Source organism: Trematomus bernacchii, unplaced genomic scaffold, assembly GCF_902827165.1.
Source record: "Trematomus bernacchii unplaced genomic scaffold, fTreBer1.1, whole genome shotgun sequence".
Taxonomy (NCBI): Eukaryota; Metazoa; Chordata; class Actinopteri; order Perciformes; family Nototheniidae; genus Trematomus; species Trematomus bernacchii.
Window position 1 is genome coordinate 4,149,837 of NW_022987821.1, and position 24,346 is coordinate 4,174,182.

Genomic DNA, 24,346 nt, shown 5'->3' on the forward strand with positions numbered 1-24,346 from the left:
ACATTTCCCCCTAGGATTTCTGATTCTAAACTAATTGTCATTTTTTGTTGCTATCCAGTTTACTTTTACCTAAAGGAATAGTTTCACACCTTGCAAAATATGTGAAAAAATAATTATGTTGTTCTACAGGTATGAAGTGAATGTCTAATGTTGGCTGACAGGCAAACATTAGACATAAGGGCATTCGGTAAAGAAATAAAGCACAACTTCAAACACTAATAAAACTGCCGGCAGTGGCTCAGTCAGTAGGGGCTTGGACTGGGAGCCGTAGGGTCGCTGGTTCAAGTCCCCGACCAGACCTAAATATGGAGTGTGGACTTCTACTTGGAGAGGTCCCAGTTCACCTCCTGCCCTGCCGTGGTGCCCTTGAGCAAGGCACCGGACACCCCCCTTCCCCCCCACTCCCATTGCTCCCCGGGCGCTGTACAATAGCTGCCCACTGCTCCTAGTACTAGACTCCTTGTACTAGGATGGGTTAAAAGCAGAGGCCAAATTTCACTGTGTGTGCTGTGTGCTCTGCATGTGTGACCATTAAAGAGGGTTTCATCCCTCCCTATTCTATTCTATTCTATTCTATTCTACCTGACTTTTACACTCTGATTTTTGCACAGATTCAACACATGCAATATCAAATGTTCCTCAGTGAGCTTTGAAAGTGCTGGGAGGCACATCCTAAACATTTCAAAACATATAGAGCTGAAAGCAACAACTTCTCATCACTGGAACAGATTCCAGTGATGAGAAGTTGTTGCTTTCAGCTCTATATGTTTGATAGCCTATTGAGGCTAATTAACTGTCTGAAAGTATTTTAAGATTCTTCCCCATGTGCCTTTCTCTACAATGCCAGTGCTTTGATCACAGCAGAATAACTAAATGGCTACACTATGGGCAGAGCTGTGAAGGTGGGAAAAAATAAGAAACTTTGTTTATCTGCCTCGAACCACATCACATTGTATCCTTAACGCTAGATGAATTTCCTGCCAGGTTTTTTTGTAGCCATAAGTCCACAATCAGAGCATGTTCTGTTCGACTCTCCTGATTTAGTCTTATTCTAAAACTGAGGCCGGGTTGATTCAGTCTGACAGGCAGGTGGATATTGAAATGTTCAACTATGATGGTGAGTATGTTTTATTGAAGTTTAAAGCTGGTTTGTATGAAGTGTCCTTGTGATTTAACCCTGCTGTTCTCTGTTTTCAGGTTTAACTCCATTGCATGCAGCTGTCTTGTCTCACAACGCTGTGGTTAAAGAGCTGAGGACTCTGCCATATATGAGCACAGATTTCCCAAAGGAGCTGGCGCAGAGGGCACACATGTACGTAGAGTGTATCAAGACTCTCCTGCTTACGGGAGCCTCCAGTGGGACGAAGGTAACTATTCAAATCATTTGACTTTGGTACATGTCACACTTGTCGCATTACTTTGAAGCTTGCATTGTTTTGTGCAGGATCAAAAAAGTGGAAGGACGTGTCTTCACATGGCTGCCGAGGAGGCAAACGTGGAGCTGTTCAACATTTTCCTGGACCAGCCGCAGTCAGCTTTAAATGTTAAGGTTAGTCATTGTATTTGCAATCAAAGGGAAACTCACTCACACACGCACACACACACACACTGCACGTTATTGAATGTACGGTTCTGTACGTTTCAGACATTCAGCGGCAACACGGCCCTGCACATTGTCAGCTCTTTGCAAAATCATAAACGTCAAGTGGAAGCTGTGAAGCTGCTGATGAGGATAGGTGCGGTCCCCGGGGCCAGGAACTTTGAAAATGAACTGCCGTGTCAGCTGGTGCCCAGAGGACCCACTGGGGAAAAGGTCATTCTGATCCCTTCAAACAAAGGCAATAATAGGTTGTTTGTTTATTAAGTATACTGTAAGTGTGTAGAAGTGTACGTTGTCGAAACATCTAATTATTAATTGCTGATCTGAGTTCTTTAATTTTTTACAGGTGCAGCAGTTGCTGAAAGGAAATATGTACATGCTTAAGTGAAGCTCAGAAACACTGTCAGTCAGACAGTCCAATCTATTATTATATTATTTGCCAAAAAAGGCAGATGCTGGTTGTTTCAGTGAAACATGCTTATTGTTCATTACCATGTAATGCTCAAGGAGAAAGTGAGGGTATGAATCTTGTTTATTAACATTAAGGATTGGGAATATGCTCTGTAAATCAATATTTGTTTTGGATGATTTATGATTATTTCTGAGATGTTTTTATAGTGGGCGTTTTTTTTCTTAACAGTTTTTTAAGAGATTTTAGTTCTTTCGTTAAGTGAAAGAGTTTTTTTTTATTATTATATTTTGAAATCAATTAGTTAACATGTTTGGTATTTTAAAATGTTCCATTTTCTTCTTTCTTCATGCATTTCCTCAAATGTTTAATATTGCAGTTGAACAGTTTGTGTATTCATACGCTGTGTCAACAAGCCCTAAAAACCTGCATTTGTAAATAAAATGACCGTGCAATAAAGTTTAAGAGGTGATTGTTTGTATTACATTATTTTTCACTCTTCAGCGTACTAAGATAAGCCTACTAAGAACATTTTAATGCATACTTGCTTTGTAAGCTTTAGGGTTATGAGTTCAATTCTTATTAAGGTAATGTGACTTTTTTGGCTCAACACCAAATAATGACTTATTTCACGAGTTGCTCTTATTGCATACTGTATTTGTATGTAACATTGCCTGTCAGATGGATTAGCTCAGTGTGATAAAAAAAAAGCCCTCAGAAAGTATGAGGTTGTTAGTTCAACTCAATACGAGTCTGGTTAGAAGATCTGAGGTTGTGTGTTCGATTCTTATTAGGTGCAGTAACTTTCTAAGTCCAATTTCCCACAGAAAAAGTACAAAATGTGTCCCTAACAACTGTGAAGTGTGTTCAGTCATATAGCTCAGAGTGGAAGATGTGTGGTCTGTAGAGCTGAGGTTGTGTGTCCAATTCCTATCTTGGGTTGACCATAAAGACATTTACTTTGAAAGGCTATTATATTTAGACGTTTCTTTGTCATATAGCTCATGGACTTATGAGGAAGCTCAGTAGAGCTGATGTTGTGTGTTCGATACTTAAGATTTTAAGGTCCAACACCCATAATAAATGAGTCAAACATGCAGAGGTTGTGACACGAACTCTACCATAAACCTCATATCTGATAGCTCAGAGAGATACAAGACTGTTCTGACGCACTGAAGCCTTAGGTTTGATCCTCATGAAGTGCAGTGATTTTTCCAAATACAACACCCACCCAGTGAAAATGTTTTTTTAAGTCCAAGACCCAAAGTGTAGAATTATATTACCAAGTGACACAGAGTTAACCCAGGACAAATGGCTCACAGGAATAAACCACAGCCTTGCCAGGTTGAGCTGAGGTTTTGGGTTCGATCCCCATGAGGTGCATAGATTTTTGGTAGTTTAACAACCATAGTGCAGAATTAGATTACCAAACAAAGTTTTTTTGTCCCAGGTCAAATGGCTCACTGGGATAAAACACTGCCTTGAAGACTGGATGTTCTTGGTTCAATCATCTTTATTTGCACTGGTTTTTCAGGTAAAACATCCAAAATGGTGTGAAAAAAGCCTAGAGAAGAGTTTTTCATTTTAAAATGTTGGTGGCACAATTGTGTGACATACTTACAAGGACAGATTTTTTCAGATGGACTGCACTATGACTTATTTTATTTACATTTTTATTTGTGACATAATCTACCAAACAACAGGTCACTGTCTCAATCTAATAGCTCAGGGTGATACAACGCTGCTCAGGTGAGCTGAAGTTTTGGGTTCGATCCCCATGAGGTGCATAGATTTTTGGAAGTTTAACACCCAAAGTGCAGAATTACATTACCAAACAAAAGTTTATTGGCCCAGGTCAAATGGCTCACTGGGAAGAAACACTGCCTTGAAGACTGGAGGTTGTGGGTTCAATCTTCTTTATTTGCACTGGTTTTCAGGTAAAACATCCAAAATGGTGTGAAAAAAGCAGAGAAGAGTTTTTCATTTTAAAATGTTGGTGGCACAATTGTATGACATACTTACAAGGATAGTTGTATTGGATGCACTGCACAATAGCTTGTTCTATTTCCTTTTTTACATTGTCATTGTGACATAATCTACCAAACAACCTAAGACTTTCACTAATGAAATAGCTCAGTGGGATACAACGCTGCTCAGGTAAGCAGGAGTCTTGGGTTCGATCCCTGTGAGGTCCATGCATTTTCTAAGTCTAACGATCCAAAGTAGAGAATTAAGTTACCAAATGAGATGTAGCAGTCACTGGTCAAGTGGCTCAGAGGGATAGAGCACAGACTGTGAGACTGAAGGTTGTGGGTTCAAGGATTTTCAGGTGCAGTAATCTTTAAGTTTCAAAAACCCAAATGAACCGGTCATAAGCTCTTCGAAACGTAATCATCTCAGGACAGATAGCTCAGTGGGATAAGTGTCAGGTCAGAAGACCTGAGGTTGTGTGTTCGAGTCCTCGTGAGCTATAGTGATTTTTAAAGTGCAATACTCAAAATGAAGAAGATAAATGCGCCCGGAGCACAGGTCTTCATGTACATGTGATGGTGGCCGGATTGGGTCTGTTCTCGGCATTAAGGCGCTGGTGTCGAGTTCGGGTCTGTCGCTTAGCATATACGGGTTCGATTCTCCGAGTAGCTGAGTTAGGCAGAGTAGCTGCAGCAGGTAGTGCACAGTAGATGAGGCAGGTAGTTCATAGTAGATGAGGCAGGTAGTTCATAGTAAGTGAGGCAGGTAGTTCAGGTAGTTCATAGTAAGTGAGGCAGGAAGAGTAGGCTCGCGTAACGTAGGAGTGTCGCGTAGGAGAGGCAGGTAGGATAAGAGAGGCGGGAGAGGGAGGTAGCGTAGGAGAGCAGAAAAATTGCAGAAAATCTTTTTTTTTTAGCTTTTTTCCCAAATTTTTGCTTTTTTTGGTCCTGAAAAGCAGCACTGCAGCCGCAGGGGGGATACGAACCCTGGCATCTAGGATTCTTCCTGGCTCACTGTGCACCTGCCCTACCAGGTGAGCCACTGGGTCATACAAAGAGGAAAGGTTTAAGTTATATTTATCATGACGAGTAATAATCACTTAAAAAAAAAAAAGAAAAAATAATGAAATTTATTTTATACGTCATTATTAATGACTTTTAGAAACTATTTATGATTTTCTAAAGGCATTTCACATTTTAAGGACATTATTTGCTAATTATTGTCAATTTAATTTACTTTTCTATGACTTTTTGTTTAATGATTTTCTGCTCTGACTTTTTAAACGACTTTTTATGAAAAATGTCATTGTTTTTTGTAACTTCTCTTTGGCAAACATTGTAATGAAATTCTTGTGACTTTTAATCACTCTTATGAATGTTTTGCTATACTATATACTATGACTTTCCTATGACTTTTACTGACACTATTAAATTACTTGTGGCGTAGTAAACTATTATGGCATTTCTAAAGTTTTTACTTTCCTAAGACTTTCTGAAGACATTTAAAGGTTTGCGCTTACTAAGACTTTTAAATGCCATACTTTACCACGAGTGGAGGAAGAAGAGAAGAAGTGAAGAAACCCGGCCGTCCTCAGATTTGTTCCAGAAACTCTGCACTCATCTTGGGGAGAAATGAAGAGAGGGAAGACAGCGTTAGGATTATTCTGGTTTAAGACATTTTAAAAACTAGTTTTTCTCTTGACTTTTTTAAGCTTTTAAAATTAAAAACATAAAAGGTAAACATTAAACTATATAATTTATAGTAACTGTTTACGCCCCTCACAATGGCGTAGCGTAAACAGTTACGCTACGCCATTGTGAGGTTGTAAACACGGAAGTGGAACGTGACCAAAACACATTCAGACCTTTCTGATAAATGTTAGCGTTACTGTGAGTAAACCTGACCCACGCGTAAAACAACAACACTGTCTACTAACAGTATTTACTTACCAATGTTTACGGGATAGCAGAATGCGCAGGTTGTTTGTAGAGAAGGAAAAACGTCAACAAGTTATTCCACACCGGTGCCGTGCTGCTTACACGATGAGATTTCCGGGGTGTTCCCTGCAGAGAGGCTCAGCTGCTGAACGCATCACATGTAAACAACGTAGTAAACTATAATCTAGTAGTTCTGCAGCAAAACTGTGCATTAAAAAGGGATAAAAGTCAATGTATGGAAGATTCATGCAACGCTGACGCATGCGCACCTCGATTAAAAAACAGATAGGCAGTGAAAAGTAAGTACATTTACACACACTCATTTACAATAAGTGTGTGTGTGTGTTTGTTACAATTTAGATATTTTTTCAATATTATCACAGTTTTGTATCTTTCCTCTTTTTCTGATTTTTGTTTTGTTTAAAGTAATATATGAATTTTTCATATATTTAAAAAAATCTTTCCAACAAAATCTGGAAAGTATTATTTGAAAACCTTTTCCACTATATTTTGACAGGATTCTTGGAATTGTTATTTTTTAATTGTTGCATTTGTTCTTAAAGTGGCAGAAGGTAGAAATGTAAGGACTGTAAATGTTTTTGCTGATCTCTCTTTGCTGTTGTTTTTCTTCTGCCGTGCTGTGAAGTACTACCCCCCATATGATTTGTCATCATCATGACATCTTCACCCGCCTTTTAGCTGCATTTATCCTTCTTAGTGTAAAATGAATAGGTTATGACCCTGCAACATGGCTTCCTCTGTGTCTCCCTCGTGTCCTTTTTATAGAACTCTGTACTTTAACCTTAATGCTTCGCTTTGACCTGTAATTACGGTATTGTGCTAACATGCATCGTCGTTATTCCATGCACAAGAATCCCTTTTAAGTAAATACTGTCCAATAAAAGATGAGGTAAAATAAAAATTCATATAAACACTTGTTTTAAGTTAAGTGCCAGCATATTGATTGTACAAGCTGTCCTGGTGGTGTTGCAGCTCATTCATGGTACATTTTCTTTCCAGGTGACCATCTTCCTGCACTTCCTGTGGGTGAGGCCCCTCCAGGCCGCGGTGGTGGGGGGGCTGCTGTGGGCGGAGATCGGTCCGTCATGCTTGGCAGGCATTGTGGTGCTCATGATCAAGTGAGCACCAAATATCATGATGATCTTTGGAAGACTCTTTTCTAAGTTCAGGTAACACACACCCTCACATAATCCAGATATTCCATACAAGCTGATAGCGTTGCAAATGTACAGATTTACCTTGCACATTTTAACTGAGCAGAGGTCTCTACTCAAACACCACACAAGCAACACAAGTATCAAGCACACCTTTGAAAGTCATATGTTATAAGGCTATTGTTAAGCATTAATACATTTGGTGCTGTGTACTGTACATGTGATGTATGGAAACTTCTGAAGCAATGGAGACGAGACTCAGAGAGACACGAGGAGAGCAGGAACTGTGATGGTAAACACCGATGGTTTATTTGGAGCTTCGGCCGGAGAATTCACAAGACATGTGCTGTGCCACGAGTTGACACAGCGGTTTCCAAACCAATTCTGAAGATCTCTACCCCAGACCTATTTATTTAGCTAGTTCTGAGAGAAGAATCAACATTGTGCATAACAAGATAAAACCATCACACGTCTATCAGCTGACGCCAACAGGCAGGAACAGGGAGACAAAACACTGAGAGCACAGCAGCCCAAGGTTACAGGACTGTGCTCCAGTGAGGGCAGTCCAAACTGATAAACTGGGTCAAAGTTATGGGCCTAGGAAAATATTTCCTCAACAATACATATGGTCAAGTAATAAATAATATAAAATAACCTGGTTTCTCACTGCACTGAAGTCCCAATTATCAGACGTGACATACCTTTACTTTAAGTAGCTCTAAGTGGAAGAACCTTGTAACCTTGTAACCAGTAATGTTCAAAATAGGATCCAATGTAGCTTTCACATAGAAGTTGTCCCCATTGTTCTTTAATAAACAATTTCTGCAGTGTTCATTAAACTTACATTTCCTTTTTCTTCTGTTCTCACTGACGACAGGATCCGCGGTGGGGTCTGGGATCAGGATCATCGAGGTGTACGTCTGGGAGAAATCCTTTGCTGGTAAAAACATGAAAGGCATTCTTGTTGAATTGAAGAGATTTGAGAAGTGAGCCAAGGACTACAAACCAAAACCTACAGCCTAAAAAAGGACAGCTTCTAGGGCCCGCTACATAACCATGATTTTAGTTTGGATTCACACTTAATGTTACAGTTGGTATATTAACTTTAACAAATGTGGTCCAGATTTACACAAGTACTGGTAGATTAAGGTCATGTAATTATCCACTAGTTACAGTTTGAATTAACATCTTAAGAACTGTGCTTTTATTGTGAAGGATCTACTGATGTTGGCTCTGCTTTTTGTCTATATGCAAGCTTCGCTGTCTGCATTGAGTCTCTGCTCTTTAAATATTTGGTTATTAATTGCATAAACAATTTTTTAACCACACCTCAAATGCTCCTTGCATTTAGATGTGTGTTTTTCTGCTTTTTAAATGTTTTATCTCATATATTAGTTAGTATTCAGAACAACAACCCCTTTGACATATAGTATAAAGTAAAAATAGTAAATAATAATTTAAATATTATTGGTCTTCCATAAGGCTTGACATTACTCCAAAGAATTAGGAAGCATGTTTTAAATACATCCGACTTTTCCCCAACATCATTTTCTCTGGAGGTGCACACTGTAATATATAGTGATCATTGGAAACATTGTGATGAGTGTTGCAAATATTACAATACAGGCCACAATAATATAACCCAACAATACAAATACAATGTCTCTTTTCTCATTTATATTTGCATTTTGCTAGTAGTAAGTGTAACTGATTGATTATTGTAACATTCTCAACTGTAACTGTGATTGTATAATAAACTGAATACTGCTATAAAACATTTGATAACCACTGGTTTTGTTATAGTTAAGAAAAGCTTGTTTGAAATAAATTAAAACTACGCCAAGACTCGAGTACACAACCTCTATTTAAAAAATGTGTAGCATTTTGAAAAAGTTGACTTGTTAGATATGCCAGGGGATGATAGTTTAAACATATATCTTTTTGGATAAGGGTCCTCCCCCTCATATAAAAATGAGGTTTTTTAGAAAGAAAAGATTTTACATGAAGGTGTTCGTGGCGCAATTGTAGGACATACTCTGAGCTATTGTTGGTGTTTGCACTATCACTTGTTTTTTTCACATTTTCTTTTTGTGACAAAATCTAGCAAACAGTCAGAGTGATACAACACTGCTCAGGTAAGCTGAAGTCTTGGGTTCGATCCTCATGAGGCGCAGGAGTTTTCAAATTCTCCAACCCAAAGTTGAGAATGAGTTTACCAAATGAAAGGTTTACCTCTCAGGTCAGATGGCTCAGAGGGATAGAAGACTGACTGTGAGACTGCAGGTTGTGGGTTCAAGGCTTTTCAGGTGCAGTCATCTTTAAGGTCCAAAAAGCCAAATGAGCAGGTCAAAAGCTCTACGAAACAATGATGACTCAGGACAGATGGCGCAGACGGATATGTGACGGGTCAGAAGACCTGATGTTGTGTGTTCGAATCCTTGTGATGCTCAGTGATTTTTAAAGAGCTTTACTCAAAATGATGAGGATAAATGCGCCCAGAGGACAGGTCTTCATGTACATGAGTTGGTGGCTATTTGGGTTTGTTCTCGGCACTTAGGTGACTTAGTGCGCAATGAGGCGCCTAAGTGCTGGGAACAGATCTGCTGCTTAGCATGTGCGGGGTTCGAGTCTACTAGAGGCAAGGTAGCTAATACAATAGGTCCAAAATAGAGAAATAAAATAGGCCAACAAAATAGGTGAAAAGTAGAATAAATAGAGTTCCAAGATAGGATAGGTGACCAAGTAGAAAAGCATAGAGAAATACCGGTAATGTAAACATTGAGCTCAATTAGGGGATAAAATAAATTAGTCTTTTCTTTTCTAGATACTTAACTCTGACCGTTTGCACTATGTAATGAATTTACCAAATGAAAGGTTTACCTCTCAGGTCAGATGGCTCAGAGGGATAGAAGACTGACCGTGGGACTGCAGGTTGTGGGTGCAGTTGTCTTGGATGAGACTACAACTCATGATATCTGCCCATTATTTGTATCTGTCTACGAAAATACTCGCATCTCATACTTAAGTAAAAGTAATAATACAGCAGCGTATGGAAATAAGTCAGTTTAGTAAGGCACAAAATGTTTATTTAAAAAAGTCACACTTAACTATGTAATTATTAAAAAGTAATTAAATAGTCACAACACTTTTTTTAAATTTACAGTTGAAAAAAGTCAGTATAGTTTGTCTTGAAAATAAGTAAAGTATATAAAACACATTTCATAAAGAAGTACGTCAGATCAAATGTAATAAAGGTCGTATGTCATCTTTTTGAAATGTTATACTATGACTTTTTTATATTGCTCTACATGCTGTACGATGACTATTTACATCATATTTTAAACAAACTATACTACAGCTTTATTTCTAACAACTATACCATTACTTTTTATTCCAGAAATTCCATACTATGACTTTTAAAAGTTTTTCACAACATATTAGATAGTGTTTATTTATTATTTAATACATTTATTTCTGTGTTTATGTATTATTTAATAATAAATAAACACAGGAATAAATAATGATATATATATATATAATAATAATAAATGTAATAATTATAATAAAATGTATTTAATATATTTATTACAGTGTTTATTTATTATTTCTATACAGTATATTCCTGCATTTATTTATTCCTATATTATTTTGTTAATTTATTCCTTTATTATTGTCTTAATTTATTCCTGCATCTATTTGATCATGCCTGTGTGAGATTTGAACCCTATTTTCTTTGTTTAGTGGACCTACAGTCCTTGACTCTAACCTCTAAGCTATTTTGTCTCACAAAGTTTCTCGGTGAATCCCAGACTGAAGTATGTATCATTCACTAGAAAGTGCTAGGGCTGTGTGTTTTGAGGCTCAAACATGAGATGGAGATGTCAAATATGCAAAGGAACATCCAACTCTCTCAGGTCAAATGGCTCAGGGTGATAAGAATGACGGTTGGTAGACCAGAGGTTGTTGGTTCCAGTCTAGTGCGTTCCAGATAGATTTTAAGGTGTCTTCACCTTAAGGAAGAAGTCAAATACAAGTAAAAGCCAGGACTTCTCATCTGCTCCAATGGCTCACAGAGATAGAACAATGGTTGGTAGACCAGAGGTTGTTGGTTCCAGTCTTGTGCGTTCCAGATAGATTTTAAGGTGTCCTCACCTTAAGGAAGAAGTCAAATACAAGTAAAAGCCTGGCCTTCTCATCTGCTCCAATGGCTCACAGAGATAGAACAATGGTTGGTAGACCAGAGGTTGTTGGTACCAGTCTTGTGCGTTCCAGATAGATTTTAAGGTGTCCTCACCTTAAGGAAGAAGTCAAATACAAGTAAAAGCCTGGCCTTCTCATCTGCTCCAATGGCTCACAGAGATAGAACAATGGTTGGTTGACCAGAGGTTGTTGGTTCCAGTCTTGTGCGTTCCAATAGGATACTAACTGTTGGACAGTATCCAATAGGATACCAATAGGAAACTTCCTTAATTTCAAGTTAGATTTTGTGCGTGTGCGTGTGTAAGAAAGTTAGTATCCTATCCTATTCACTCCCCCCCTTCGGGGGGGAGTGAATAGGATAGGATACTAACTTTAGTAATTAGGATACTAACTTTAGTAATTACTAAGTTAGTAATTAAGAAAGTTAGAAAGTTAGAAAGTTAGTATTAGTAGAAAGTTAGTATCCTAAGTTAGTATCCTATTCACTCCCCCCCGAAGGGGGGGAGTGAATAGGATACCAATAGGATACTAACTATTGGACAGTATCCAATAGGAAACTCCCTTAATTAAGAAAGTTAGTATCCTATTCTATCCTATTCTATTAAGAAAGTTAGTATCCTATTCACTCCCCCCCTTCGGGGGGGAGTGAATAGGATACTAACTTTCTTAATTACTAACTTTCTTAATTAAGGAAGTTAGTATCCTATCCTATAACTGTCTTAAACACGCACACGCACAAAATCTATCTGGAAATTATGGAAGTTTCCTATTGGTATCCTATTGGATACTGTCCAATAGTTAGTATCCTATCTGGAACGCACAAGACAGGAACCAACAACCTCTGGTCTACCAACCATTGTTCTATCTCTGTGAGCCATTGGAGCAGAGGAGAAATCCAGGCTTTTACTTGTATTTGACTTCTTCCTTAAGGTGAAGACACCTTAAAATCTATCTGGAACGCACAAGACTGGAACCAACAACCTCTGGTCTACAAACCATTGTTCTATCTCTGTGAGCCATTGGAGCAGATGAGAAGTCCTGGCTTTTACTTGTATTTGACTTCTTCCTTAAGGTGAGGACACCTTAAAATCTATCTGGAACGCACAAGACTGGAACCAACAACCTCTGGTCTACCAACCATTGTTCTATCTCTGTGAGCCATTGGAGCAGATGAGAAGTCCTGGCTTTTACTTGTATTTGACTTCTTCCTTAAGGTGAAGACACCTTAAAATCTATCTGGAACGTACTAGACTGGAACCAACAACCTCTTGTCTACCAACCGTCATTCTTATCACCCTGAGCCATTTGACCTGAGAGAGTTGGGTGTTCCTTTGCATATTTGACATCTCCATCTCATGTTTGAGCCTCAAAACACAGCCCTAGCACTTTCTAGTGAATGATACATACTTCAGTCTGGGATTCACCGAGAAAGTTTGTGAGACAAAATAGCTTAGAGGTTAGAGTCAAGGACTGTAGGTCCACTAAACAAACAAAATAGGGTTCAAATCTCACACAGGCATGATCAAATAGATGCAGGAATAAATTATCAAAATAATACTGGAATAAATTAACCAAATAATACAGGAATAAATTAACAAAATAATATAGGAATAAATTAACAAAATAATATAGGAATAAATAAATGCAGGAATACATATAAATAAACACTGTAATAAATATATTAAATACATTTTATTATAATTATTACATTTATTATTATTATATATATATATATATATCATTATTTATTCCTGTGTTTATTTATTATTCAATAATAAATAAACACTATCTAATATGTTGTGAAAAACTTTTAAAAGTCATAGTATGGAATTTCTGGAATAAAAAGTAATGGTATAGTTGTTAGAAATAAAGCTGTAGTATAGTTTGTTTAAAATATGATGTAAACAGTATGAAATGTGTTTTATATACTTTACTTATTTTCAAGACAAACTATACTGACTTTTTTCAACTGTAACTTTAAAAAAAGTGTTGTGACTACTATTTAATTACTTTTTAATAATTACATAGTTAAGTGTGACTTTTTTAAATAAACATTTTGTGCCTTACTAAACTGACTTATTTCCATACGCTGCTGTATTATTACTTTTACTTAAGTATGAGATGCGAGTATTTTCGTAGACAGATACAAATAATGGGCAGATATGAGTTGTAGTCTCATCCAAGACAACTGCACCCACAACCTGCAGTCTCACGGTCAGTCTTCTATCCCTCTGAGCCATCTGACCTGAGAGGTAAACCTTTCATTTGGTAAATTCATTACATAGTCATAGTGCAAACGGCCAGAGTTAAGTATCTAGAAAAGAAAGGACTAATCTATCCCCTAATTGAGCTCAATGTTTACATTACCGGTATTTCTCTATGCTTTTCTATTTGGTCACCTATCCTATCTTGGAACTCTATTTATTCTACTTTTCACCTATTTTATTTCTCTATTTTGGACCTATTTTATTAGCTACCTTGCCTCTAGTAGACTCGAACCCCGCACATGCTGCAGCGGATCTGTTCACAGCACTTAGGCGCCTCATTGCGCACTAAGTCACCTAAGTGCCGAGAACAAACCCAAATAGCCACCAACTCATGTACATGAAGACCTGTTCTCTGGGCGCATTTATCCTCTTCACTTTGAGTAAAGCTCTTTAAAAATCACTGAGCATCACGAGGATTCGAACACACAACCTCAGGTCTTCTGACCCGTCACATATCCGTCTGCGCCATCTGACCTGAGTCTTCATTGTTTCGTAGAGCTTATGACCTTCTCATTTGGCTTTTTAGACCTTAAAGATGACTGCACCTGAAAAGCCTTGAACCCACAACCTGCAGTCTCACAGTCAGTCTTCTATCCCTCTGAGCCATCTGACCTGACAGGTAAACCTTTCATTTGGCAAACTCATTCTCAACTTTGGGTAGGAGAATTTGAAAACTCCTGCGCCTCATGAGGACCGAACCCAAGACTTCAGCTTACCTGAGCAGTGTTGTATCACTCTGTTTGCACTATGACTTGTTTGATTTCCTTTTTTCACATTTTCTTTGTTTGACAAAATCTAGCAAACACCAACAATAGCTCAAAGACAATGTGAAAAAAGGAAATAAAACAAGTCATAGTGCAAACAGTCAGAGTTAAGTATGTCCTACAATTGCGCCACAAACACCTTGATGTAAAAACTGTTCTTTCTAAAAAAACTCATTTTTATATGAGGGGGAGGATCCTTATCCAAAGAAATATGTTTAAACTATCCTCCCCTGGCTATAACTAAGATTACAGTTCCAGTTTTTGACAAAGTAATTTCCTGTAGCTTTATTGTTATTGTTGATTATTGTTATAAAGTGAAATAAATAACTCTTCAAAATAGAGGATTGAGAAAAAGACAACATTTATTTATTTTTACCCATATTCCCTCCCTGTATTTACGTATTTCTAGTTATTTGCCTATTTAATTTCTCTATTTTTGACCTATTTAGTAACTCTATTGTGACCTATTTAATTTTCCTATTTTGACCTGAGAGGTAAATCTTTCATTTGGTAAATTCATTACATAGTCATAGTGCAGACGGCCAGAGTTAAGTATCTAGAAAAGAAAATACTAATTTATGTTATCCCCTAATTGAGCTCAATGTTTAAATTACCCGTATTTCTCTATGCTTTTCTACTTGGTCACCTATCCTATCTTGGAACTCTAATTATTCTACTTTTCACCTATTTTCTTGGCCTATTTTAATTCTCTATTTTGGACATATTTTATTAGCTACCTTGCCTCTAGTAGACTCGAACCCCGCACATGCTGCAGCGGATCTGTTCCCAGCACTGAGGCGCCTCATTGCGCACTAAGTCACCTAAGTGCCGAGAACAAACCCAAATAGCCACCAACTCATGTACATGAAGACCTGTCCTCTGGGCGCATTTATCCTCATCATTTTGAGTAAAGCTCTTTAAAAATCCTTGTAAGTATGTCATACAATTGTGCCACCAACATTTTAAAATGAAAAACTCTTCTCTAGGCTTTTTTCACACCATTTTGGATGTTTTACCTGAAAACCAGTGCAAATAAAGAAGATTGAACCCACAACCTCCAGTCTTCAAGGCAGTGTTTCTTCCCAGTGAGCCATTTGACCTGGGCCAATACACTTTTGCTTGGTAATGTCATTCTGCACTTTGGGTGTTAAACTTCCAAAAATCTATGCACCTCATGGGGATCGAACCCAAAACTTCAGCTCACCTGAGCAGCGTTGTATCACCCTGAGCTATTAGATTGAGACAGTGACCTGTTGTTTGGTAGATTATGTCACAAATAAAAATGTAAAAAAGGAAATCAAATAAGTCATAGTATTACATGTCATGTTACTAGTTAGACGCTTTTATCCAAAGCGACTTACGTACTCAATACTGTGGACAATCCCCACAGGAGCAATTTGGGGTGAAGTGTCTTGCCCAGGGACACAACGACATGCTGACTGCAGTGGGGTTTGAACCTGTGAGCCCCTGATCCCAACACCAAGGCACTAACCACTGCGCCACACACCTAGTGCAGTCCATTTGAAAAAAACTGTCGTTGTAAGTATGTCACACAAAACCAACATTTTTAAATGAAAAACTCTTCTCAAGGCTTTTTTCACACCATTTTGGATGTTTTACCTGAAAAACCAGTGGAAATAAAGAGGGTTGAATCCTGAACCTTAGTTATAGCCCTCTGCCAGAAATGATCACACACTCCTGTAACCAATCCTGCTTCAGACTGAGGTTAGGACCGCCCACCTCATTAGCATACGGACACATAAATAAATAACAGGCGTATAGGAAGAAGTAAAATACAAATAAAATATAATAGCGTAATATAATAGCCTTTCAAAGTAATTTTCTTTGTGGTCGACCCAAGTAGGAACCAAACACGCAACCTCAGCTCTACAGACCACACATCTTCTACTCTGAGCTATCTGACTGAACACACTTCACATTTGTACTTCTTCTGTGGGAAATTGGACTTATAAAGTTACTGCACCTAATAAGAATCAAACACACAACCTCAGATCTTCTAACCTAACATCTATCACTCTGAGCTGTATGATCAGATGTGCTTTCCATATTTGTGTTAGAGCTTTTGATTTCTTCTCACTTGGTGTTGGATCTAATGCTAAATTGATAAACATATTGCACACTGTTGGAGTTGCACTCACAACCTCATACTTTCTGAGAGCTTCTTTATCACACTGAGCTAATCCATCTGACAGGCAGTGTTACATAAAAATACAGCTAGTATGCAATAAGAGCAACTCGTGAAATAAGTCATTCATTCAGGTGTTGAGCCAAAAAAGTCACATTACCTTAATAAGAATTGAACTCATAACCCTAAAGCTTACAACAAGCAAGTATGCATTACAATGTTCTTAGTAGGCTTATCTTAGTACGCTGAAGAGTGAAAAATAATGTAATACAAACAATCACCTCTTGAACTTTATTGCACGGTCATTTTATTTCCAAATGCAGGTTTTTAGGGCTTGTTGACACAGCGTATGAATATAGAAATGAGGCATAGAGAATAAAAGAAAGCAGCAGTCTTGTGGCCTATTTTAACACAGTTTTTGAGCAGCATAAAATACAAAGCTTGTAAAACATCCTTGAGGGATCATATTGACATAATAATATTAATTATAATAATAATGGCAAAAAGTTTCATGTGATCAATGCAAATCAATACAGGCGTGCGTGAAAAAATGCATAGTAGGCAACAAAGTGAAACAACGGTCACACTTAAGAAGTGTGCTGCTGCATATATTTGCAGGAACACATGCCATCTAAATGCAAGGAGCATTTGAGGTGTGGTTAAAAAATAGTTTATGCAATTAATAACCAAATATTTAAAGAGCAGAGACTCAATGCAGACAGCGAAGCTTGCATATAGACAACAAGCAGAGCCAACATCAGTAGATCCTTCACAATAAAAGCACAGTTCTTAAGATGTTAATTCAAACTGTAACTAGTGGATAATTACATGACCTTAATCTACCAGTACTTGTGTAAATCTGGACCACATTTGTTAAAGTTAATATACCAACTGTAACATTAAGTGTGAATCAAAACTAAAATCATGGTTATGTAGCGGGCCCTAGAAGCTGTCCTTTTTTAGGCTGTAGGTTTTGGTTTGTAGTCCTTGGCTCACTTCTCAAATCTCTTCAATTCAACAAGAATGCCTTTCATGTTTTTACCAGCGAAGGATTTCTCCCAGACGTACACCTCGATGATCCTGATCCCAGACCCCACCGCGGATCCTGTCGTCAGTGAGAACAGAAGAAAAAGGAAATGTAAGTTTAATGAACACTGCAGAAATTGTTTATTAAAAAACAATGGGGACAACTTCTATGTGAAAGCTACATTGGATCCTATTTTGAACCTTACTGGTTACAAGGTTCTTCCACTTAAAGACGGTATGTCACGTCTGATAATTGGGACTTCAGTGCAGTGAGAAACCAGGTTATTTTATATTATTTATTACTTGACCATATGTATTGTTGAGGAAATATTTTCCTAGGCCCATAACTTTGACCCAGTTTATCAGTTTGGACTGCCCTCACTGGAGCACAGTCCTGTAACCTTGGGCTGCTGTGCTCTCAGTGTTTTGTCTCCCTGTTCCTGCCTGTTGGCGTCAGCTGATAGACGTGTGATGGTTTTATCTTGTTATGCACAATGTTGATTCTTCTCTCAGAACTAGCTAAATAAATAGGTCTGGGGTAGAGATCTTCAGAATTGGTTTGGAAACCGCTGTGTCAACTCGTGGCACAGCACATGTCTTATGAATTCTCCGGCCGAAGCTCCAAATAAACCATCGGTGTTTACCATCACAGTTCCTGCTCTCCTCGTGTCTCTCTGTGTCTCGTCTCCATTGCTTCAGAAGTTTCCATACATCACATGTACAGTACACAGCACCAAATGTATTAACGCTTAACAATAGCCTTATAACATATGACTTTCAAAGGTGTGCTTGATACTTGTGTTGCTTGTGTGTTGTTTGAGTAGAGACCTCTGCTCAGTTAAAATGTGCAAGGTAAATCTGTACATTTGCAACGCTACCAGCTTGTATGGAATATCTGGATTATGTGAGGGTGTGTGTTACCTGAATTTAGAAAAGAGTCTTCCAAACATCATCATGATATTTGGGGCTCACTTGATCATGAGCACCACAATGCCTGCCAAGCATGACGGACCGATCTCCGCCCACAGCAGCCCCCCCACCACCGCGGCCTGGAGGGGCCCCACCCACAGGAAGTGCAGGAAGATGGTCACCTGGAAAGAGAATGGACCATGAATGAGCTGCAACACCACCAGGACAGCTTGTACAATCAATATGCTGGCACTTAACTTAAAACAAGTGTTTATATGAATTTTTATTTTACCTCATCTTTTATTGGACAGTATTTACTTAAAAGGGATTCTTGTGCATGGAATAACGACGATGCATGTTAGCACAATACCGTAATTACAGGTAAAAGCGAAGCATTAAGGTTAAAGTACAGAGTTCTATAAAAAGGACACGAGGGAGACACAGAGGAAGCCATGTTGCAGGGTCATAACCTATTCATTTTACACTAAGAAGGATAAATGCAGCTAAAAGGCGGGTGAAGATGTCATGATGATGACAAATCATATGGGGGGTAGTACTTCACAGCACGGCAGAAGAAAAACAGCAGCAAAGAGAGATCAGCAAAAACATTTACAGTCCTTACATTTCTACCTTCTGCCACTTTAAGAACAAATGCAACAATTAAAAAATAACAATTCCAAGAATCCTGTCAAAATATAGTGGAAAAGGTTTTCAAATAATACTTTCCAGATTTTGTTGGAAAGATTTTTTTAAATATATGAAAAATTCATATATTACTTTAAACAAAACAAAAAGCAAAAAAAGAGGAAAGATACAAAACTGTGATAATATTGAAAAAATATCTAAATTGTAACAAACACACTTATTGATTGTTGTTTCAAGGTTTTACAGGAGCAGAGTTATGGCAGGGGTCCGGGCCACCGTCAGCAATATGTGCTGCTGCTCCATAAACAAAGTGGTGGCGTTTCCTGCAAACAAATACAGCCCTGCCACACACACACACACACACCACACACACACACACACACACACACACACACACACACACACACACACACACACCCACACACACACACACACACACACACACCACACACACACACACACACACACACACCACACACACACACACACACACACACACACACCACACACACACACACACACACACACACCACACACACACAGCAACGGAGAAATCACATTATCGTAAATGTGGTTTTATTAATAATAACAGTATCTCTTTTTAATGAACATTGCAGATACATAATAGAAAATAAATCAGAAATAGGTCGTCTCAAGAGTCGTGAAAGTGCCTGGAATAATTCTGTGCTATATATCGTCATTATTTCATCATCATCATCATCATCATCTTTATCATCAGAGCCCAGACATGTTAATTTCACCGTGAAACAAAAATGTGGAGAAAAAGCTTGTCGCTGATGTCAAACTCCTGTCCAAATCTCATCCATTGAACCTGCAGTCAGGTTTCTACTCTGAAATATGGCTCGATTGTCGTCATCTAAACCCCGTTATTTTCTTGATTATATTTACAAAATGCCATTTCATTGAGCGTCTGTGTTAGGAAGCGGGGCCCTACCTTGAAGCAATACCGTACTTTTCATAAGGGGGGAAAGATTGAGACACGTCCTTGGAGTAAAATCAAAAACTGAAGATTGCTAGAAGATAAAGGGGGAATAACACGTTTCTTCATTTATTGTTTCATCTCTTTGCATATTTGATGGCACTAAATGATCTTCATGTGATGAGATGCTGCAGGTGTTTTAGTATGAGGTTAGAAGGGAACAGAAAAGATGGCACAGCTGCAGGAGGGACACGGTCTGACATAGCTCTTTTTTTTAGTAACATATACTCCAGGATTGAATCAAAAATCTTTAAATACATTCTTGTCTCTGTTTATTTGGAAGGGGTTTATACTAAAAGGTTATTGTTGAGGAGAATACACCCCATGATTATTGGTCAGTAGGTCAGAAATATAATGAATTACATCCTCTAAAATGTTACCTTTAAATGTTAAAATGCAATGGGAACCACGGTGCATTCTGGGGCGGCCATCTTTGGAGGATAGCGTGTGTAGCTTAAGCAGCAGCTGTCACTACCCATCCCCCCCGCCTCCGACTCTCCAGTCCTCTTTATAAACCCATGTTTAAAAGGTTTAAAAGTGAAAATGTTACGCTTTTCGTTGAGTTGCAGTCACTGATGGCCGACTTGAACCCATTCCCTTTAACTAAATATTACTTTGTCATCCAGTTAGCGAGTGTTACAAGCCATGTGAAAGCCCTGGTTTATTTGTCAACCCAGCTGAATGGCGAACAAATAACAGCTGTCATTTAGGAGGAAGTGAATATCCCTGTTTAGCCCCGGACAGCCTTGTTTGGTCCTTCAGAGGAAACCAGGTGCCATGGCCAGCCTCTCCTCCCTCTGCACTGACATCGCCCACAGCTCCATCACAAACATAAAGAAATCCTGCTGAACTGCAATCTGTTTGAAATGACAAAAACAACATTTTTCTTTCTCTAGCAATATAAGACATTTAGTGAATGACCTATGGTGAGCTGTGCAGTTCCACATAACAAAACATTTTTTTATTATCTCTCTCCGATCTCTATCTCCATCAGAAACTTGAACTAAGCAAATATCCCTCGGGTTACAAAAATAGACTTTTCTTTTTTCATAAAATAATACACATCATTAATTTTTCGGTGATATAATCATCTGTTAAGGTAAATAGCAAGGCTGTTTTTTTTTGTCTTTTAAAGTAATCGTGAGAGAAACAGAGAGATTTGTAGCCTAGCACCATATTCTTCATATCCTCCTCCGCGGATGTCTCGAAAGCGTTCGAATATGATCGATGTGTGAACCCAGCGTGTCCCTGGTGTCTGGACTCCGTGTTTTGCATATTCTGGTTGAGTCCAGATTCTCAACCCTTTACGGCAGCCTCCCAGGAAATCCAAACCAAATCCCAGCTCCCGAAAAAACTCCCAAAGCTTTACAAACTACACCGGCCAACAAATAAAAATAAAGCTAACAACGGTTTATCCAAAACATCTCACAGGCCATTGCTTCACTTTTGTACAAACTGAAAAAGAAGATATAGTCCCAACTGATGATCAAACATAAGAAGAAGTCCAAAACACTGATGCTACAAAGAATTAGAAAACGTATGTACAGGACCCTGTATTCCTTGACTCTCCGGGTAAATGATGGTGGCATACATGAGGGATACAAACAAGTCTCCCTTGTTTTTGTTTTTGTGTTGTTGTTCAGTTTCAATAAAAACTGGACCAAAAAAAAAGATGAAAATCTGCCACCACCTCATCCCCAAAGTATCCACCCTCCCCCTGATGTTTCCTGGTGCAAATTCAACAGCAGCAAGTGGCCAATCAGGCGCCTCTGCCTCCGGTGCGTTCAGGGTCCAAGTGCCAGAGGGTCCTCTGTGCAGATCTCTGTCACCAGATGACGCTGGAGATGCTGGTCTCTCGGGGCAGCAGGGGCAGCATGGCGTTGTTCGCGTGGGCCTCCTCCATGCTCTGTTGCCGCGGCGACTTGGCCTGCGGCCGCTGCCCGTTGATGAGCGTCATGGGGATGTTGCAGTAGGTGTGCTGGCTGCCCAGCGTGGACATGGGTGGGAGCGTGCCGCCGGGCGCCATGTCGTAGTCGTAGCTACGGTAATAGTGTTTCTGCCTCATCTGGGTGTGGCAGGAGTTGTGGAAGTTGGAGCGCAAGTCCGGGTGTGCCGTCGCCATGGCGGTGGAGGTGGCCGCCGCCATGGAGATGGCAGAGACGGTCTGCAGCTCGCCGAAGGGGCCCTGCTCGCTGACGTCCAGCACCTGCTCGTGGGAGATGCTCAGGGGCTCCATCTGCTTGAAGGGCATCTCGTAGAGCAGCTGCTTCCAGAACTTGGAGTTGAGCTGGTTGCTGGACGGCCCGCGCCACTTGATGACCGTCAGCATCTTGATGGTGTGTTTGAGGGCCTCCACCTCCTGGTAGTTCATGATGCCGCGCAGCTCGGCGCACTCGATCAGGATGACCTTGATCTCGCCGGTCACCAGCATGTTGCGCAGCCGCGTCTCCAGCTCAAAGATACTCCACCCCCTCCGCACCACGTAGCTGGGCGTCATGACGATGATGAGGCGCTTGCTCTGGTCCACACAGCGCGCCACATCCTCGATGTAGGCTGAACACACACACAGAAACACAGAGAAACACTTACAAGCAGCACAAATGAGAAGCATATATAATGTTCACTCTATTTGTTTACATAGCTTTAATTGGACATGAGAGCTTATGCTTGATGGAAATATGATGAAATATTTTACATTTGGAGAAACGACTCTTTTATCAAAGTTTCAAAGAACCAAATGCAATTAACATTTAATGTATTTTACAAGACTGATTGAAACTTAAAGTTATTTATATTAAACATCTGAGGAAAATCTGCAGCAACACTGAGTCACTGTCACATTAAATGAAGATAAAATAGACTCTTTTAATATATACTCTTACTAAAATAAACAACTTAGCATTTAAACATAGAGAATTATAGACAAAAAGAGGACGAGGGTTGATTACTATAAGATGACAGTAAACAAAGAACACTGAAAGCCAGCCTACAGTGTGTGAACCTTCACTAAACATTAACACATTTACAGTATGGTGTTCAAATCCCTCTGAGTAGCTGCCTGCGTAATAATATCCGTGATAAAGTGTTTCCCCGGGCTGTCTTGGGCGTCGGGAGGAGAAGAGAAGTGTGTGTGTGTGCAGCCTTATTTGGAAAGAGTCATCTTCAGCAGCAGGTAGACAGGATTAACTGAGCTTCACTTTTTCTAATCAAGGACCCTCTTGTGTGAGAAGATAACAAATAATGTGTACTTCTTTTAGCACAGAGATATATATATATATATATACATACTTGTGTGTGTGAGAAATATCTTGCTTGTCTTTAAGCCACCTCTCCATGTCACTTAATGAATGTCATTAAGGCTACAACTGATTAACGTAGATTTGAAGTCGCTCTTTCTTCACAAAGATAAGTATATTATTTGGGTAATTGGGCCTTTTGCTGCATTTCGTCAAAATACATCCCCAAAGCTTATTATTGTATCTTTTATCTCCAGTTGTATTGCTCCTCAGTTACCAAAGAGTAACAGTCCACTGCTTTCTTCTGGAACATATAGACAGAGTAACACTCGCAATTCTATTGGCTAGCGCTCCAACATATTTTAAATGATAGGCTAAGGGGCGGGACATCTTTGAGCGGTTGACCAATCCCAACAAAGCTGTCCAAATAACCAATCAGAGCAGACTGGGCTCTGGTTTCAGACAGAGGGTGAAAAGAGGTGCTGCAGTACAGGCAGTATGAGAACAATAGAAGAGCTTTTTGAACATTAAAGCATGGAGACATGTCACAGTTGATTATATTCTTTCTGGGACTGACCCCACGCATCACATCAAAAATAAAAATGCAATATAGCAATGTGCCTAATCTGTAAATAACGTAATGCGAGTAAAGAACATTTAAAAATGTACCCTTTATGCAGGATTTTTAGGTTGTAACTAATGGCGTCGTAAATGCTTAAAAAACTGTATGTATTATTGCAGTAATAACGGCTATTAGCGACCACCTCATTACAACATGAACCAATTATAAAACCACTAGTAACAATGTTTAAACACTTAGAAATGATGATTTCTTTGGGTGATTTTGTGAGAGATACTGCATCGGTGTGTGTGGACACGAGCGTTAAACATCTGGATAATAAGTACCTCTAAGTAGTCTTGTGTCATCCTGGAAATGATCATTGGTGAAACCTAAACATAGATATTTGGATTCAAAGTATGATCAGAAGTTGTGGAGAAAAAAGCATTTAAAAATAAAATAACAGTTTTTTTAATGTGGGGACACGGCTCTGGCATAAACT

The 24,346-nt window shown here is 39.0% G+C and overlaps 3 protein-coding genes and 1 long non-coding RNA gene across 6 annotated transcripts in view; 2 read left to right on the plus strand and 2 right to left on the minus strand.

Moving 5' to 3' along the window:
* LOC117499160 (amyloid beta A4 precursor protein-binding family B member 1-interacting protein-like) overlaps positions 1-18,557 on the plus strand; it is a 611,089-nt gene extending 592,532 nt beyond the window's left edge. Inside the window, exons 6-7 of one of the 2 annotated variants that reach the window (XM_034151513.1) lie at positions 17,515-17,607; positions 18,524-18,557. The gene's annotated coding sequence lies outside the window, so the exon portion shown is untranslated. Of the gene's footprint in view, positions 1-17,514; positions 17,678-18,523 lie in introns of those variants that run through there. The other variant, XM_034151512.1, reaches the window with a different exon arrangement.
* Positions 1,035-2,214, plus strand: LOC117499158 (NF-kappa-B inhibitor zeta-like). 2 transcript variants are annotated; one of them, XM_034151509.1, is made up of 5 exons: positions 1,042-1,117; positions 1,198-1,367; positions 1,445-1,549; positions 1,646-1,813; positions 1,947-2,214. In XM_034151509.1, exons 1-5 carry the CDS (start codon positions 1,102-1,104, stop codon positions 1,986-1,988), a joined length of 501 nt encoding a protein of 166 aa, XP_034007400.1. In that variant the 5' UTR covers positions 1,042-1,101; the 3' UTR covers positions 1,989-2,214. The 2 variants fall into 2 exon arrangements, with proteins under 2 accessions (XP_034007398.1, XP_034007400.1); XM_034151507.1 differs by having other exon boundaries at positions 1,035-1,117; positions 1,445-1,813.
* Positions 3,543-6,209, minus strand: LOC117499169. Its single transcript, XR_004557670.1, has 3 exons — positions 5,930-6,209; positions 5,526-5,600; positions 3,543-5,021 (listed from the first exon to the last, which is right to left on the minus strand). It is a non-coding gene; the product is annotated as an uncharacterized LOC117499169 (long non-coding RNA).
* Positions 18,558-19,593: 1,036 nt separating the features above from the next.
* The window catches only part of LOC117498885 (interleukin-1 receptor accessory protein-like 1-B), a 170,849-nt gene continuing 166,096 nt past the window's right edge, over positions 19,594-24,346 (minus strand). The window contains exon 11 of the mRNA XM_034151044.1: positions 19,594-22,602. Within this exon, the coding sequence (XP_034006935.1) occupies positions 21,875-22,602 (728 nt within the window). The 3' untranslated portion in view covers positions 19,594-21,874. The remainder of the gene's footprint in view (positions 22,603-24,346) is intronic.

Coding starts and splice junctions, on each gene's coding strand:
- LOC117499158 (XM_034151507.1), top strand. Junction 1,368..1,444: donor GAGCCTCCAGTGGGACGAAG/GTAACTATTCAA, acceptor TGTTTTGTGCAG/GATCAAAAAAGTGGAAGGAC. Junction 1,814..1,946: donor GAGGACCCACTGGGGAAAAG/GTCATTCTGATC, acceptor AATTTTTTACAG/GTGCAGCAGTTGCTGAAAGG.